The sequence below is a fragment of the Camarhynchus parvulus genome, chromosome 2 (assembly GCF_901933205.1).
Source record: "Camarhynchus parvulus chromosome 2, STF_HiC, whole genome shotgun sequence".
In the NCBI taxonomy this organism is placed as follows: Eukaryota; Metazoa; Chordata; class Aves; order Passeriformes; family Thraupidae; genus Camarhynchus; species Camarhynchus parvulus.
The window spans coordinates 14,901,570-14,918,971 of NC_044572.1; the positions used below are offsets into that span (position 1 = coordinate 14,901,570).

The 17,402-nt window shown below is 39.8% G+C and overlaps 1 protein-coding gene across 5 annotated transcripts in view; it reads left to right on the forward strand.

Moving 5' to 3' along the window:
- Positions 1-13,557, forward strand: part of ARHGAP12 (Rho GTPase activating protein 12) — a 75,373-nt gene extending 61,816 nt beyond the window's left edge. For 3 of the 5 annotated variants that reach the window (XM_030966755.1, XM_030966780.1, XM_030966790.1), the window contains 9 exons: positions 111-215; positions 569-667; positions 3,200-3,314; positions 4,055-4,174; positions 7,020-7,118; positions 9,165-9,242; positions 10,042-10,176; positions 10,444-10,546; positions 10,966-13,557. In XM_030966755.1, coding sequence (XP_030822615.1) covers positions 111-215; positions 569-667; positions 3,200-3,314; positions 4,055-4,174; positions 7,020-7,118; positions 9,165-9,242; positions 10,042-10,176; positions 10,444-10,546; positions 10,966-11,140 — 1,029 coding nt within the window. In that variant the 3' untranslated portion in view covers positions 11,141-13,557. The remainder of the gene's footprint in view (positions 1-110; positions 216-568; positions 668-3,199; positions 3,315-4,054; positions 4,175-7,019; positions 7,119-9,164; positions 9,243-10,041; positions 10,177-10,443; positions 10,547-10,965) is intronic. The other 2 variants (XM_030966772.1, XM_030966764.1) reach the window with 2 other exon arrangements.
- Positions 13,558-17,402: the final 3,845 nt, after the last annotated feature.

The window sequence follows — 17,402 nt, forward strand, 5'->3', positions numbered from 1 at the left end:
GGTCTAAGTTGTATAGACTGTAAACAATACATGTTATATTTAAAAGATTGCAAGACTGTAAAAAATTTCCTCAGGTTTAATTTTATCATCACTATTCATATTTTTTCCAGAAGTTTGGTGTTAATCAGTCTAAGCCAGAATTTACAGTGGATCTCAAAGGGGCTTTGATTGACTGGGCCTCGAAGGACAAATCCAGCAAAAAGAATGTTATTGAGGTAAATTATTTTATTTAAATGCAGGATTATATGCACTTCAATTACTGATGTATGAAATTTTCTTTAAGCTTAAAATCCAAAACTCATAAAACTGAGTTTTATCCACTCCTGCCTGCTTAAATGTAGCTGTTGGTACCTGCAAGAAATGTCCATTTTTAATATGTCTGTATGGGATGTGCTTTGCAGTTTTAAGCAGACTGTTAATGGCTGTTCTCCTTGGTAAATGTTCTTGAGTGTCTGTGTATTAGCTAACAATTTTGCCAGTGAGAAGTTTAATTTGATTTAAGTGATTTTACTTTTGAACTGTAGTGTGTTTATCAGTTCTGATGATATCTGGTTTTATTTCTTTAAAGCTAAAAACCCGCCAAGGTACTGAGCTCTTAATTCAATCTGATAATGACAGCTTTATTAATGAATGGTATAAAGTTCTTAACTACACCATCAATAACCAGGTATGTATTTGTATCATGAAGGTTCTATTTTCACAGTAATATTATTTAGTAAACTAATTGATATAACAACTTCTAAAGTTTCATGTGCATCTTCATTTACTGATTTTCTTGAGAGCAGGCAGGAGTTTGAGGATATGGCAGTTCCTGGTGGTGGTGAGTGAAATATAATTAATAGTGGCAAAGGGAGAAAGATGGTCCACTGGCTTAAGATGCAGAAGGTATGGGCTGACATCCATCTGAGAAATGAACTTACTTCTCTGGCCAAATACTTGTTCTGTCTCAGTGACCTGAAAGGTTCTGATAGAGAGGGAATGAAAGGGGGAGGATGGCCAAGGGACAACTTAATGACATACATTTATTAGCATTTGATACTGCTCTTCACTTACTATGGCTGCACTAAAGTGCAGACTAAAAGTCCTGGCAAAATACTGTATTATCTCTTCTTATCTCACAACATAATGCCAAGTATTTAATTTTCAGAGAAGTGCTCAAGTGTTTGCTTTTGGTATTGCCAAATAGGATTAACAATTTTAAAACTCAGAAGCTGGAGGAGATCTTGGAGAAAATATTGCTCTCTATCAAGTTTACTTCATGTATATTCTTACTTTTTAATAGTTCCAGGCTTGGCTGCTGTCCATAAGCTCCAGTTTTGTTGCTTTCAATGCCAGTCAGTGGCTTTCATTTCTCTTAGCTCTGTTAGTGCTTTTCACATATGGGTGTTTTCCACCAAAACACAGCAAGCTAATATGAATGGTTGAGTTTCTTTCTGAGCACTTGTAGTTTAGTTCCTACTCTGCTCTGTCCCTGGTATGGGAATGTCATGGCCCTTAATACCCAGGCAAGGCAGAGTCACCCAGTCACTCAGGGACCCCTTCTCCTGCCTGCCCTGTGTAACACAGCTGAGGCCACTCCTTCCCTGCTTAATAAAGAGTGAAGATGGAAAGGCTGAGGTATGCTGAGATGTGAGGTATTATGTGTTAGGTTGAGGAATGGTGGAATAAGGAGAGTTTATCAGCATTCTGGAGGAAATGGTGATGGATGCTGCTGGGAGCTGGTAGCCAAGAGACCCAAGACTACAAGGTATAAGTCAAGAAAGTGCATTAGAGTACCTGATAATCTGAAGCATTGAAGCTTTGGGTACAAAAATCCATCAGATCTAAAGCCAACTTTTAATTTTGGAAAGTTTATGGTAATAGTAGCTGTGATCTCTTTCCCATGACCAAGGTTGCTAGCGTGACAAGATATTCTTCAAAAGAAAAGGCAGATCAGATTCTGTTCTCTTTGCTCCCTCAGGCTCTGTTGTGGCAATATCCTGTACAAGAGGAACCTGCAAAGGACGTGGCTGCTCTTTTTTAAATACAGAAATTTCCTCGTTTTTACTTTAGACTTGTTGCATAGTACAAACTAGATCCCAGATGACTTTTTTCCAAAGCATTTAATATTTTTAAAATATACCAATCCTAAAAAGCTTTGAGACCTCTTGGAGAGTGGCAGAGGATCCTTAATGGGGACATTATTTGGGCAGTCGAATATATTGATCTGTGATATGTAAAAAGGCTATCCAGTTTTTGAAAAGGAACAGGAATGAAGGTGTTTAAAGGTAACAGGTTAAAGTACAGCTTAGTCCAGGAAGTCATGCTGCTGCTCAGTGCTCTGGAGTGCACAACCCTGCCTCATTTTTAGGGTTTCCTTCCTTGTAAAAGAAGGTACTCTGCAGTCAGATTTTGGCAACTGTGTAACAGTGCAGTTCACTTCAGTTGAAGTACAGTAAGACATGCACAGTTTGGGAAGGGAATATGTTGTACTGAAGCTGAGGAAGCTTCTTTCCCCATTTCCTGGTATGTCTGCAGTCACACACATAGCCTGGGCTGCAGGTGAGATCAGCAGACACTGGAATCTGCCTCCACACTTCAGCATGATCTGTGTTTTCACTTAACAATGTTTAATGAGAATATGCTGAGTTAGCAGGAACACTGGGAAAGAATTTTAGACACTGATACACTTATTTTTCAGAGTGAATTCAGTGTATGTTTTGACAGTAGTGAGATCTTTCCAACTGATAGTTCCATTTTCTATTAAGCAAATTTTACTTATAGAGAAAAAAAATTGGGTAAATGCTCTAGAAATTTTTTTTCTAATCCATCAATCAGGCATTTCTGTGGCAGACCATTAAATAGCTGATGTTTTTCTATTGGATTTGGAAAATAACCCCAACCAAAAATAATTTCTGTTGTTTATGGGTTGATGTAATGAAGTGTTGTCATGAAAGGTTGGTTGTACTTTGTTCAATGTCCAGCAACATTTTCTTTATTGAGTCTTATGAATAAATAGTGTTTCTCAAAGTTACTCACTCTGCCAATGAGAGTTGTCTCTGAAGATGTTTAACATCTAGAGTTCAGGAAAGAACAAACTGAATGTTATTGTAGGGGGAAAAACTGTGTATTGTAGAACTGTCTGCAGGAAATGTGTGTGTTAATGCTGTATTTTCTGAACTGGCAAACTAAGCACTGCATATCTTCTTAAATCCAACAGGTAATAGAGTCTGATGAAGCATTAGATGATGAGGTACCAGATTCCCCTGGAGTGGAAAAACAAGACAAAGAGAAAGACAAAGAGAAAGAAAATAAAGACTCTAAGAAACTTCGTTGTGAGTTGAAAATTTTCCATTAATTAATTCTAGCGATGGCAGTTTTCATTTTCTGCATCTTCAGTATTTTGTGTAAATAGGGAAGAATTCAAAAGGACAGCTAAAAAAGAAACTACTGGAGTTTGGAAACAATCTTAATATAGTTCATCCTACATCTTGGTGCTGCTTGGTAAATTTTCTTCCATGTTTTATTAATCATACTTTAAAAAAGGAAGAAGAAGAAAAGAAGTGTGAAATGTCTTTAGCTCTTGTTGTATGACACATTTAAAACAGGGGAAAATAAGCAGTGGTGAAATTAATTATTTTCAAGGTGTTGTCAAATGCACAGAAATAGTATCTGACTTACCAGGCAAACTGTTCTCTCCTTTCCTTCCAGGCTCTATATGAAATTTTCAAAAAAGTGTTTAATTATCTCAAGATGGTTAACCTAATGAGAGGCAGGACTGGTTTTGAAACACAGCTGCATTTTAAAATTTCCATATCAATTCCATACGTAAGCTACTGTTTAGTTGGTTTTGCAAGTGTTTAGTGATAGGGTTGTCTCAGTAGTTTGAGAAATGGATGCCATTTACAATGAGTTCTAGAAAGATAAGGAAAAAATTAGGGATGAGTTGCAAATTTGAATAGGTTTTTTTTGTGTTTTGAAGCATAATTTTTTTTTCTTTTAATACTGGTTCCTTGGCTGATAAATGCAGTGTTGGTTCTGTGGGTAGTAATGCCAAATGTGTTTCTGTTTTCAGCAGTGAAAGCACCCAGCAATATAGACTCCACAGATCAGAAAAAGACCAAAACGAAGCTCAAGAAGTTTCTTACACGGCGCCCTACATTACAAGCTGTCCGTGAAAAAGGCTACATTAAGGGTAAATGAACCTTTTTAACAAAGGACATAATTTGACAAGCTGAATTTAGTAGTTCATGTGTAAAATGGGGTAAAATGGTCTAGTTTCAGAGTAAAATACATGTGTATAGTTGGTTTAACAAAAGTCTTGGATGTATAGTGGAACTGGTGATTGCTGTACTTCTGAGTGCTGTTACTGGCCATTAAACGGCTCGGAGGATGCCTCTCCCTCGGCTCAGTGCTGGCCGAACTGCAGTGAAAACTGGGGGCCCAGGAGCCCCTTTGGACTTGGACTCTCTAGCTAAGAAGCACTGCATTCCACCCTTCTAAGCTGGAAATCTAGATATCTGACCCTCATTTGTGCAAACAGGGGAATGAACAGCCCTTTGGGTACAAAGCTGAGTGTGTGCGCTCACCCAAGGGTGTTTTAGTCCAAGTGGAACCAGACAATCATGTGCCATATCATAAGAAATTAAATATTTAGGAAAACCAGGATGGGGTTACAGGAGTCTTAACTTAAACGTCTTTTTCCCATAACGTTTTTTGAATGTATACATTATTTTAATTGTTTCATGAAGAGTGTTACAGATACTCTTGAATCAAAGTTATGAAAGATTTCTTTTTGTCACAATTTGAGAGAACGGTATTTGCGCAGGTTTAAGTTAATGTGTTTGTGTAAATTATTGACTTGGTACTCATTGTAAAACTTCATTTATTTATTTATTTGTATGCTTTAGCAGGACTTGTAGGTGGTGCTCTACTAGGGTCAAAATAGCATATGGGTAGGCAAATAGCAGATCAAATCCTACTGTGATTTGCCTCACCGCATACTTTAACAGGTGTGCTTCTGTTGCATGTGGCATTTGATATATTTGTGTATCTGCAAATATAATTTACATGTAAATGATGGAAATTTTGTTTGGAATAAGGGAGCCTTATTCCCAGACTATGACATTTTGCTCTGCTTTACAACTTAATATTCATGTCATGGCTCAGTGACGTAACTTCTGACATTGGCAACAGTGAACACTAAGCCAAGTTTAACTTGTACATGTGCGTGCTAATGACTGGATTTTTAATAAAGGCATTAAGGAATGAGGAGTTTGGTTTTTATTTAAAAGCTTGGTGTAAGTTTTAAAAGTTGGATGGGCACTGTACATTATTGTATGAATGAAGAATACAGAAGTCTTCATTTAAAAGCCCAGTGTACTTTGGTGGCTGCTGCAGAACAAGCTTAGTAAATGGAAAGCTTGGCAAATCCTGTATGACTAGTGAAAAGTTCTGGAAGAAAAAATCCACTTGAAACAGCATGCACTAAGTGGAGAAGGAACTGTGTTAAAGTTTTGTTACATGGAAAATCAAAAGTACAGACATTACTTTTAAGATGTGAAGAAAAAATACTTCTGTATATGTTGAAATTATTAAAGTCGAAGGCAATTGTAGCAAATTACTTTGTTACATGCTACTATTTTCTTCTGCTACCTAATCTGCATTGCTTTACCTGCCACAGCTGCATGCTAGCCTGGCTTTCTGCTGCGTGGGCTTTTTCAATCCTTTGCTACTGATTCTGCTTATAAAGCTCGCTGCGTGAGTAGCTGCCACAGCACCGAGGTGGTGTGGAGCACTGGCCTTATCATATCCAGCTAATAATCCCATTAAATGCCCATTTTCATACTGTAAAATTGGTTTTTTCATACTGTAAAATTGGTTTGGTGTGCTGTTTGGGTTTCCCAAAACACTAGTCAAGATGCAAGAGTTGTTAATCTACTGAAATTATTGAACATGAAAAATGGGCTAGGTGCTGTGCATGATGCAAATGCAAGAGCAGTCTCTCTTTTGCAGAAGCTCTGAAGTAAGACACACCAGATTCTGGGAAGATGGCCGCTTATGTACCTAATTTAACAGAGTAAACAAACCAACAAACACCCCTTCCCTTTAAGAGTGGAATCTTTGCTTCTCTATCTCAAGACCCCATGTCACCCTCATGCATCTGAACAGAAGAAGCCATCTATTATTTGGCATCTTTGATGAAAGCCATAGAAATGGATCTATCAAAGATTTTGGTGATAAGAATCTGAGCAAGAAGAATTGACATGCTGCTAAAATTCACTGAGACATTGCAAGATTCTCCTCTCTGTCCAAGCTAATTTTCATTTTTGCTCCCTTTTATGATGGAAAATTCTCCCCCTGGATTGTGCAGTTTTGAAAATAAGATTCAGATTTACCATTGCCCATAAGTATCTGTATTTAGATTCTGATCTTGCAGCCAGGTCACCTATGCATAGTCAGACTTGCATCCGTTCAGAGCTCTGAGGTAAAAGTCTGTCATTTACAAATTTGTTTCAGAACTTAAAAATGTCAGAAGACTCTACATTAAAGTAAATTAATATATAATGCTGTGTTAAACAGTGGGTGCAGGGGAAGATGACATTTTGCAGGGTTTTTCCCTAAGCAATGCCAAGAGCTTTCACACCAGTTAAAGTTCATAATCTCTTTGAATTTTTAACATAGATTGCAATAAATGCATGTTGATCTTGGGACAGGAATGGAGTGTAACAGGACACATTTGGATCCATTACATCTCTTATAACATTGACAAAATTACTCATAAAGTATCACCTGATGGATTAAAAGGATTTCAGTAGCAAAACTTCCTTTCTTGTGTAGCTGCTGACGCTCTTCTTACTGGGAGCTTTTCTTGCTGGGAGCTGCTGAGAACTCTTTTCAAAACTTTCCTATTTCCTCTCCAATGCTGCAACAATTGTATCCAGTAGACTTTGCCCTTTGTAGAGGTTTGTTTTAACCTGAACTAGTTCTGTCACTCGTGTCCTGTTCCACTGTAAATCAGTCTCTTTACTTGGTTCCAGATCAAGTTTTTGGTTCAAATCTCACCAGCTTGTGTCAAAGAGAAAACAGCACGGTGCCAAAGTTCGTGAAGCTGTGCATTGAGCATGTTGAGGAACATGGTATGGTTGAATTTTTTGTTTACAAATCTCTCTAGCTCACCACTCTTAATGTTGAACATTTTTAATCTTAAAATGCTGCTGGTTTATTTAGGGAAGCTAATCTGAGACTTGTATCTGGAGTTAGCATTGGGTTTTCAAGAGTGAGGACATAGGTGGGATCCAAAGTGGGGAGAGGGGAGGAAATCTTATATCTGAGAAACTGGTCTGCTTCAGTATATTTCAAGCTGAGGAAAAGGCAGGAGAGGCCCCTGGCAGCAAGGCTCCAAAGGAAGAGGGAGTACAAGAAGTAGTAGAAGAGCTCAGCTCATCAAGTTTTTTTTTTTCAGATTAAAAGTGAGACTATTGAAATGCAACTATTCATTTTTGGAAGGTTTAAGCATGCTAGCAATCACTTCTGTTAAAACTTCCTTGAAAGGAACTTTTAGGAAAAAGTTCTGTTCCTGCTCTGTGTATGCACTGACTGCCAGAAGACCAACCTGCTTGTTTGATGCCCTTCAGCCAGTTACACAGATTGCTGTATTTTATGCAGTTCTGGAGATTGTTAGTGTCCCCACATATTGACTCAGTTTTTGTTTGCTTTGATTGAAAAATATGTATTTGATATCTAACAACTGAGAACACTTTGTTTGAAAGCTACATGTGACATTCTGAGTTTTCTGCTGTAAAGCACATCTTCACATTTTTGTTGAAAATTTGTTGGTTGTGACTCCTGACTTGGCTGTAGTCTCTGTGGGTTTTCTTGCCTGTTTCTTGCTGTTGTCTTTGCCTTATCTCTTGGAAAAGATGACTGAGAGGGGATTATGGAATCTCCATAATCATCATTCAGATATTTACCAGTCCGTTAATCTGAGAACATTCCCTTGAGTATCAGGGTAAGTGTTACAGGGGAGTACATGTGAATTCTAAGGCATCTTCCATGGGATCTTCATTTAGCCTCTAGTCCTCTTTGTCAATGCTTTTATCTTATGGCCTGGGAGGGGAGAAAAACTGCTTCCATTGCATTACTCCAGCCTGACAAACTGCCACCTTGCTTGTGGCAGCAGGCTTTATTCCATTTGCGATCTGAAGATTGTGAGAAAGGGGTTATTTTGCTTTGTTCCTTTTTTTTTTGGTTTGTTTTTTATTTTTTTTATTTTAAAGGCAGGACTGCAGTGAAGATAGTGAAGTTTTCCTTTTTTAAATACCTGAGGGGAAGCTGACAGAAATGAACAGAATTTTTTTTCCTACCTCTCCAAGTCTTCTTCCTTCTACCAATACACTTCAGATCAGTTCTTTCTGTAAAGGAATGACTAGTGGATTATGGGGAAAAGGGATATGTCAGATGGTGCTGGTAACTGTGCTCTGTTGCATCAGACAACTCCTTGAGGAGCTACAGGGACTTGCAGGTATTCTGGCAACACTCACCCTCTCAGTGGCACTGACTCACCTGCTGCATCCAAGTGGCTTTTCAGATAAATTCTTTACCTCCTAATCACTGCTGAGTAACTGCAGTAGCAACCACAGAGACACAGTTTTCTTCTTTTCTGGTCAAGTGTGCAATCCTGTGAGGCAGAGGCTACCTATTTTAGTTCTGTAGGCTGTTGGGTAGCCATGAGTGTGCATGTGCATCATTCCTTCTTGTAAACCTGTCACTTGACAACTTTGAGATGCTCTCTATGCATGACTTGATTGGGTTTTTCTTAACCATACATTAAAAATTGAACATTGTATCCACAAAATACCTGGTTATTGCATGTTGGACTCCCATGTATTCCCTGCCCACCCACCAAGAGCATCTTAAACAAGACATCTGATCTCATTGGGGAAACTTGGAGCTGTTGCCTCATTACCACTTTAATAGGAAGTTTTAGAGATACTTTGAGCTCGATGCTGCCAAACTTGTGTCAGCAAATTAAACCCCCTCTGTTTTATATGCCCTGTCCATCAAAACAAGATAGTTTAACTTTTTATTTCTTTGTTACAAGGTGGGTTTCCTTTGCTTTTAATTTTGCTAAGTAGACCTATACATATGTAAGTTATTAAAATGGATTTATCCCTTTGTTTCAGGATTAGATATTGATGGCTTATACAGAGTTAGTGGCAATCTTGCAGTGATACAGAAGCTGAGATTTGCAGTCAATCATGGTAAGCTTCCTCCAGTTATATTACAATGGCATGTATTTTCATAATAGTTTATGAAGTCCATAGAAAGCTAAAAAAATTCCTCTGTAACTGTAGTATATCATGAGGAATGACTGTCATCCTTGAAGTAAAGTTACTTCAGAATTACAGAACTGACTGTGTAACATACCTTACTTGAAAAACCTGATATTCTGGAGGTTTAGTCTTGTGTGGACCATAGAGGCATTGCTAGAAAAGAGTTCTAAAAATAGATGGTAATAGAATTTGAGGAAGGGAATTTGTTTCAAACAAAATAACTCACTATCTTATGGAAAACCAGCAAGCATGTTAAGCTTTCACTAACATTAAAATTGTACGTTTATGGGTTTTTTAGTGAGATTTGCTACTGCCTTTTAGTGGGGAGAGGGCTTAGCTTCTCTTCACTGTACTCTGTGTATAAACCCCTTTCTTCTGGCAGTATCTTAGCATAGCCCATCCAGAATCTGACCTCTCATTTCCTGATTGATTGGATCTAACAGCAAATTTTGTGTTATGTCAGCAGCTCCTATTCCCTTCTGGAAAATGCCCTAGGAGTAGGGGAACTGTATGTAGTGCACTAGGCAGAGTTTAGCCATGTCCATCTGCTGCTGCAGCTCTGTATCCCAGAATGGGATATAGAATGTGCTGAAGTGGGGCGAATCTTCACTGCTTTGAAAGCAGTAAGTACAGAAGAATAGTTGAGTTAATTAAAAAAAAAAAAAAAGAAAAAAAAGAGCCTTTATAGTTGAAGTATTATCATTAATTATTTATTTTTCTCTCTCAGATGAGAAGCTGGACTTGAATGACAGTAAATGGGAAGATATACATGTCATTACAGGAGCTCTAAAAATGTTCTTCAGAGAATTGCCAGAGCCACTGTTCACTTACAACCACTTCAATGACTTTGTCAATGCAATTAGTAAGTCTGGAGAACTTGCACAGGGTGTTTGGATAAGTCCTGTACAATTCTAAAAATTATTTTGGACATCAGAAGGATGTTTTTGTTGTGAATGGGGTGACTTGTCTGGGTTCCTGTCCGTGCTGCTGGGGCCGGCCGGGAGGTGGCAGTGTCCTATCTTGGATTAGCGCTGCAAACCGCCGCTTTCCTGCACAGCCTCTGAAATTTTATGCTCAAGTTTTAAACAAAAATACTGAACTTTTGTTTCTCAACCTCACCCTTTTGCAGAGCAAGAACCAAGGCAGCGTGTCCCTGCTGTTAAAGATTTAATCAAACAGTTGCCAAAACCAAATCAGGACACCATGCAGGTACTCTTTAGACACCTGAAAAGGTAAGTAACAGATAGAAGGAAAGATTTTGTGTTGCTGATCTTTCATTAAAGATAAACAATCCAATTTAAAGTACCAAGTGACTGTTCTTACTGCATTTTTTTGTATTGAACTTGATAAAAACATGTATCAGTCTGTTCGGATGTGAGCTTGCAGAGCACCAGACTTGAGACAGTATGTTGCATAGTTGTGATGTTTGCTGCCAAGTCCTTTAGAGGGACTGTGAGAGGACCAAGAATGACATTTCAAAACAAGACTTTTTTCATAGAGAGGGGAATTACAGCAGCTGTATGTCTTAATAGCAAGACTACTCATTAAATAAATACTCTGAATAGCCATTTGCTTTGGGATGTGTCTTTTTCTGTCATCCTATTGCCCTAACACTGATAAATCTCTTCTTGTGTATTGTTTTCTCTTTCAGAGTTGTAGAAAATGGAGAAAAGAACCGAATGACCTATCAAAGTATAGCAATAGTTTTTGGTCCAACCTTATTAAAACCAGAGAAAGAGACTGGTAACATAGCAGTCCACACAGTATACCAGAATCAGATTGTAGAGTTAATTCTACTGGAATTGAATTCCATCTTTGGACGCTGACATTTTTCTTGGAGAAGAAACTGGAAGTGATGGGTTGGCAGCAGTACTCCATCAGAAGGAAAACCTCTTGCTGTATATGGTGTTTTATGTTTGTGGACCAAGCAGTAACTTGTTTTTTGCACTTTTGGGGAGGGAAGAAACAGGAGAAATGTTTGACCACTTTAATGCAAATTAAAGACAACACTTCAGATTTCTTTGAAAAGTTCAATATAAAAAATGAATTGAAAAGTTTCTAGTTTGCCTTTTTAAAGTATCATTGGAAAAATTTAATATAGGTTCATACACTGGATTTCTTGGAGAGTAAAATTAATAATCTCAGACTGGATAATCTGGAATTTAATCTCAAAATTCTTCCATATGATGGGGAAAAGTCCTACCATTTTTCCCAGTATGGAAAAATTCAGTGAAGTTACATCTTAAGCTTGTTTATTACAACCTACTTAGATCTGTATGACACTTTTCCAAGGGGTTTCTGCATGCCTGACTGTCCTAGACTTGCGCTGACCATTTGGTTTAGTCACTCAAATCTAATTCTTCCCTTGATGTCTGCTGCCCTCTGTTCTTCTTTTTCTCCTGTTTTTCTGTTGTTTTTTTTGTTTTGTTTTGTCTTTTTTTTTTGTGAGGCTTTTTTTTTTTGTTTTGTTTGTTTGTTTGTTTGTTGGAATTTTTTTTACTTCTTTCTTTCTTCCTCTTTTTTTCCCCAGCAGCCTCTCTGGAAGTTCTTTGCTGCTTCATAGAGCAGCACACTATTACACTATTTCAAACACTGAACTTGTAAGAATATCCAGCAATGGTTATTTGTCGTGGGGCATAATAGAAGTAATATTTAATAAACATGTTCATTTTTTCAGGGTATGTCCTGAGCTAAGTTTTGTGTTATACTGATCTAAAGCTAAAGTCCTAAGTAAATACCAACTGTAACACTGTATTGAGTTCTGGTATAATGCTGTGGTAGTGGAAGTTCATTCTTGATGTAAATACAGGCTGTCCTTTTGATTCCTGTATATAAGTCAGTTCCTGTATAGTTGAAGAACACTTTAGTCACACATTTCTAATCATGGGTAGATTAGCTACAGTAGCATATGTTTCCAGTGGATGTCTGGGTTTCAACAGGGAAACAGGTTATGGGGAGGGAGGGAGATCTAACTGTGTGCACTTTTAGATGTTAATTACATTTGCAGGCAAATAACTGTAATGCAAATGGTACTGGAGAAATACTGAGTGTGCTTGCTAAATTGTTAATGCACTACAAGAAGAGCCTTTTAGATTATTTAATATGTACAGGATACATTAGAAAAATGTATTATGAATTCTAACATCTGCAGATAGTGAAAGTCATGTTTTGATAGATAGATGTTTGATGGAATCCACTATGCTAAATTTAAGATTTTCTTTTTACATTAATGTAGAATAATTTGTAAAATTGGTTTTGAAAGATTTTGTTACAGGGAGCATGGTCTGCTGAAGATTTTTTTAAATGTATTTTTCTAGACTAACTGCTGTATCTGACATATTTGTTATGTCTAACCTGAATAAAGAGAACCAATAGTTCTTTTAGAGTTTACCATACCCACTTCAGACAACAGGAACCCCCTTTGAACAAGACCAATGCATCTTACCCCTTAGCATGGATGGATACCACTTGTGACAGAGCTGTCACACTGGACTGAAATATGAATGCCTACTTTATAACCTGACAATTTTAGGAACTTCCCAGTCCCCTTCTTTAACAATTTGAATTCTAACATGAGGTTCAGAGAGGGCAGAAGTAATTTATGGATATAAATTTGCAGTCTTTAAAACATATCCCAGCTTGGAGCGTGCTGTACAGGAAGCAGTTACATTGGGGAGGGGATTGTGTCAGTAGCCCTGGCTCTGCTGTGTCCCTGTCACACACAGCCCTGGCTGGCAGCAGAGGGGACATGTGGGGACACACTGAGCTCTAACCAGATGGATGGTACGAGAATTTCACGAGCATAGGGCTTGCATGAAAAGTTTTTGGAGATGAGCGAGGAGATTAGTAACCTTGTGGCTTTCTCAGTGTCTTCTTGTGGTAATGGTGAAGTCTTGTGGTTTGTTGCAAAGCGACCTGGGTGAGAACTGTGAAAGCCCTGTCTCAGAGGTGTGGTGTCAGCCTCCCTCTGGGCTGTCACACCGAGCAGTGCTGAGCCTGTGCCCTGACCTGCTAGAAAATATTGACTGAGTTGGAATCTGTGGCTGTACATTATTCAAACCCTGCCTTTGGCTGTAAAGGAAGAATTCCTGCTGCTACCTGAGAGGGCTTGTTCACCGGTCACCTTTTGTTGCAAGTGTTACCTTTTTCAGAGGAAGAATGCCTTTTTAAAGCAATTTGATTATGAGGATGTCACACTTTTCCTTGTATTCCCCAAAAATAAAGCATTTTGTTATTACAATATCTAGTATGGTTTCGTGCAGTGACGTTGTCTTAATACTCTAATTTTTAGTTTGGGGAGGGAGGAGGATTCTTTTTAATTGAAGGAGGTGTAGGCAAACACTTGAGATATTCAGAAGAGGAGGAAGTCCAAGCTGATGGTACATTTGTTGTGACCAACATGAAACTGTGTATGTCACCACATTAGGTTTCTTCAGTGCTTGAAAGGTCTTGCCTTGTTCCTGCAGTTAGCTTTCTTTTAAGTAATCAAAATGAGGGATTTGCACAAACACACTAGGGGAAAACTATGTGTATCAGATGAAACATAGTTAATTTTTTATATTTCTCAGTTCGGGCTCCATATCAGATTTGGTTCTGGTTTAAAATCAGTTTAAAGCCTGAATATAAATTTTTTGTGGTCATGACCACTCAAAGGATACTGGAGGTCCAACATTATGTATTGGTGCCAGCTGAAACTTTTGTTCCAGCACTAGAGCTATGTTCAGCTACACAGCAGTAATACCAAGCAACTTTCAGCCATGCTTGATCTGTACTGGTTACAGGTTTCTTCACTTTGAAGCTGGAGAGAAGTAGACACAAAAAAGGCAAGGCAAATATGCACAGTCATTTCACGTAAACTGATTTTTTAAGTCTGAGTTGCATGCAGGAAGCTTTATTTACTTGCAAGTGGATAGGTCATGCTTACTGTCCAGGCTCAGGAAAGCCTCCCTGTTTTCACAGAAATCCATGATAAATTCCCTTTGTACTCAACTCACTGTATCCTGGCAAGCGAATCCTGGCCTTGCAGCATGAGAGAGAAGGGAGTTTATAGGTAACACAGTATCAGTTTATTCCTAGGCCGAGCCCTGACTTTTTTCCCCTTGAAGGGAACAGCTTTATTTAGCCCTAAAGTAGTGATATTTTCAGAATCAATTGGTTAATTCATAAGGCATCACGTAAGGCAGGCACAGTAGGGCATTCTGCCGGCCCAGGGGGAGGGACAGCATGTCTGATGAGGCTGCCTGCAGCCGCTGGGGAGAGCAGAGCTCCTCTGAAGAATCTTAATTAGCCTCCACAATTGGGAAGTTTTGTGGGCAAGCAGCTGGTAGGACTGGGTCAGGCCTTTACAAAAGTAGCCCTATGTGAATGTGGGGCTTAAATGAACATCCCCCGCCTCTGCAGCTCCCCCAGCATTCTTGTAAACAGAGCACTTGTAAAACAAGCTCACACTGTGTAACAAACCAACATGAAAGACATTCAGAGGCGACTTGGCCTCTCAGTCCATTTTATTGCTTTGAGAATTAAATGGCAGCTCTAATATTAGTTTCCTACAACTTCCCCAAACAGATTCTAGTTTCAGCTGCTACTTTAAAAAAATTAAAAATCTGTGTTGTGTTCAGCAAACTTAGAATGCAAAGTGGAACAAGCTGGTACAGTGTCAGTTTTATTTTTCATAGAATCTCATTTTACAGCTTATTACACTAATATATAGAGGGCTGGGGAAGGGGAGAGAGATCCTGAGTGTGGGAATAAGTAAGTGCAGAACACTGAAGGCAACAGACAAATCAGGTGTGATGGACAAGCAAGATAGCAAAGAAACATTCACTCAGAAGTGCAGGAATCCAGGCCAGGGACCTGGGAGAGAGCCAGGCTGCAGAGTGTGGGCTGGAGTTGCTTTTCATTTTCTCCGTTTCTTCCTTTGCTTGTCTTAAAATGCAGATGAAGGCCCACCTGCAAACAGGTGGAGTTAAGTAACATTGCAAAGCAGCAGTACCTGCCTTTCTTCATCTTTTCTGGAGGGGCTTCTGTGTGTCAGCTCCTCAGGCATGCACTTGTGTCTAACTTCCCTGGACACAAGCACCTGAGTGCTAATGGCAGTCAAGAACTATGTCCTTTCAACCAGCATCTGTGCAATACAAAAATAAACTTGTTCTCAGTTTGGCAATGTTCTGGTGGCACTGAGGGTCCCATCCAAGATCCAACCCTTGTGGCATCAGATCCTGGCGAACACAGGTGGTTTTATCTGCTACAACTTCAGCACACCGAGGAAAAAAAATCCATGAAGCTCAAAAGTGGGAGTATGCCAAAAAAATAAAGCTCCAAGCTAAACTATCTTCACAACTAGTTCAGATCTGTTTGCACAGTGCAAATCTGCTCAGAATAGCTTGTTAATTCATAATGTGAAAAAACCAGCTGTCCTCTAAAAAATTAAGTACAGTAATTAAAAGCTGTCATCTCTTATATCAGGCACTGGGAAATACATGTTAAACATTGGTCAGCCTGTCTAGTTCATCAAGTGCTGCAGCCAAATGACTGGAATGAATCCACTGGCAGTGTTTCCTGGCCACTGATGTGCCAGTGCTCTCTGCCTTTATGAGGAGGCTGATGCTGAGCTGGTGGTGGCTTGGTGGCTTCCTGCATGCGAGTGTCCAACTAGTTAGTTGTTCCAGTAAAGGAGGTGACTAACCTGGAAACAGAACTGAAAAATCACCTCTTTACAAGAAAACCTCTCCTATCAGCCTGGGCTGGGTGGTGCTTGGCTGCGGGGGCTTGACCGGCACAGTGCTGTCCCCAAGCTCTCCTGCTGCTGCAGGGATGTTCTCCCTGGCACTGGGTGACTGAGTGCATCTTCTGTGGGTGCTGGCCCTGCCAGGCCCCTGCCCACACACACGTGTGAGCTGCTCAACTTCACAGCTTTCTTCTGTGAGGAGAAACTGAGACATGGCTGTGCAAAAGGTAATGCCTCTCCTCTGGCGGGTTGAAGGATGCCACTGTATTTCCTGCTATGACAAAGCTGTTTCAGAGCTGAAGTGCTGTTCTCACTGACACACTAGTCCTGCTCCAATCCAGCTCGGACCTTTTGCTTCCTTATTTGTACAAGAGTCTGGAGCCCTGGAATGTACTGTGCTCTGCCCAGAGCGCTGCTTCCCTGGCAGGGCTGAGGCACGGCCACCCAGCCATAGACACTTCAGCACAAAGCAGACATCAGTGTAAAACCATGGGCTAGAGAATTAGAGAAATGCTCCTTTCCAGGTGATAGTTACAGCAGGCTGTGTGCTGCTCCGTGTTGCAGAGTGCCTCTCCTCTGGTGCTGCAGAAATGTCTGTAAGCTGAGCAATCAGGTATTGCATTTGGCACAGGGCTGGAGGAAAGCAATGTGTTTCCATGCAACCTTTGAATCCCCGTGTGCATTGCTTGTGCAGGCTGAGCTGTCAGCCAGCTGCCAAGAGGACAGCACAATCTTCAGGTTTGCATTAAAACACTGCAGCTGTAGGCCAGGATCATTCTTGTTGCTTTCTTTTGCCCAAGATTCCCAGCCTTTCCCATTCAAATGCATGAAAATTAATAACTTTCTGTCCACCTTTCCTATTTATGGAGTACAGCAGCTCTGTGCAGCGAGCCAGGTGCTCAGGGCCCTTGGGTACAGCTTCCTACCCTGTATATACACAATTTAGTTAAGAGGGGGAGAGGACAGTTTATTATAAACATTGAACAGTGGGCAGCATCATTAGCTTTTAAAAATCATAACTAACTCCCCAGGTGGTCGTTCTAATGTGTTCTGGGCTTTCTTTGCATCCCTGAGATTAAAAGAAAGCCTGAGCACGTGAAGGTGGGCTGCAGCACAATGAAATGTTGAGTGCTGCTGTTGGTGGCACAGCAAATCCTGCTCTGCCAGCATCAGTCTCAGATGGCAGAAGTGCTGCCCATGTTGTACAAGGCAGAGCCTGGGGAGTAGAGCCTTTCCTTCCTTCCTGCTGCCTTTCTCATTTGCTAGGTTGTGATCTAAGGCTCTGGGCATGTTGCAAGCCAGACATCACCACTGTAGCAGTCCTCCCAGGTTTTGGAGAATCTGTGAATGGAATTGGCAGT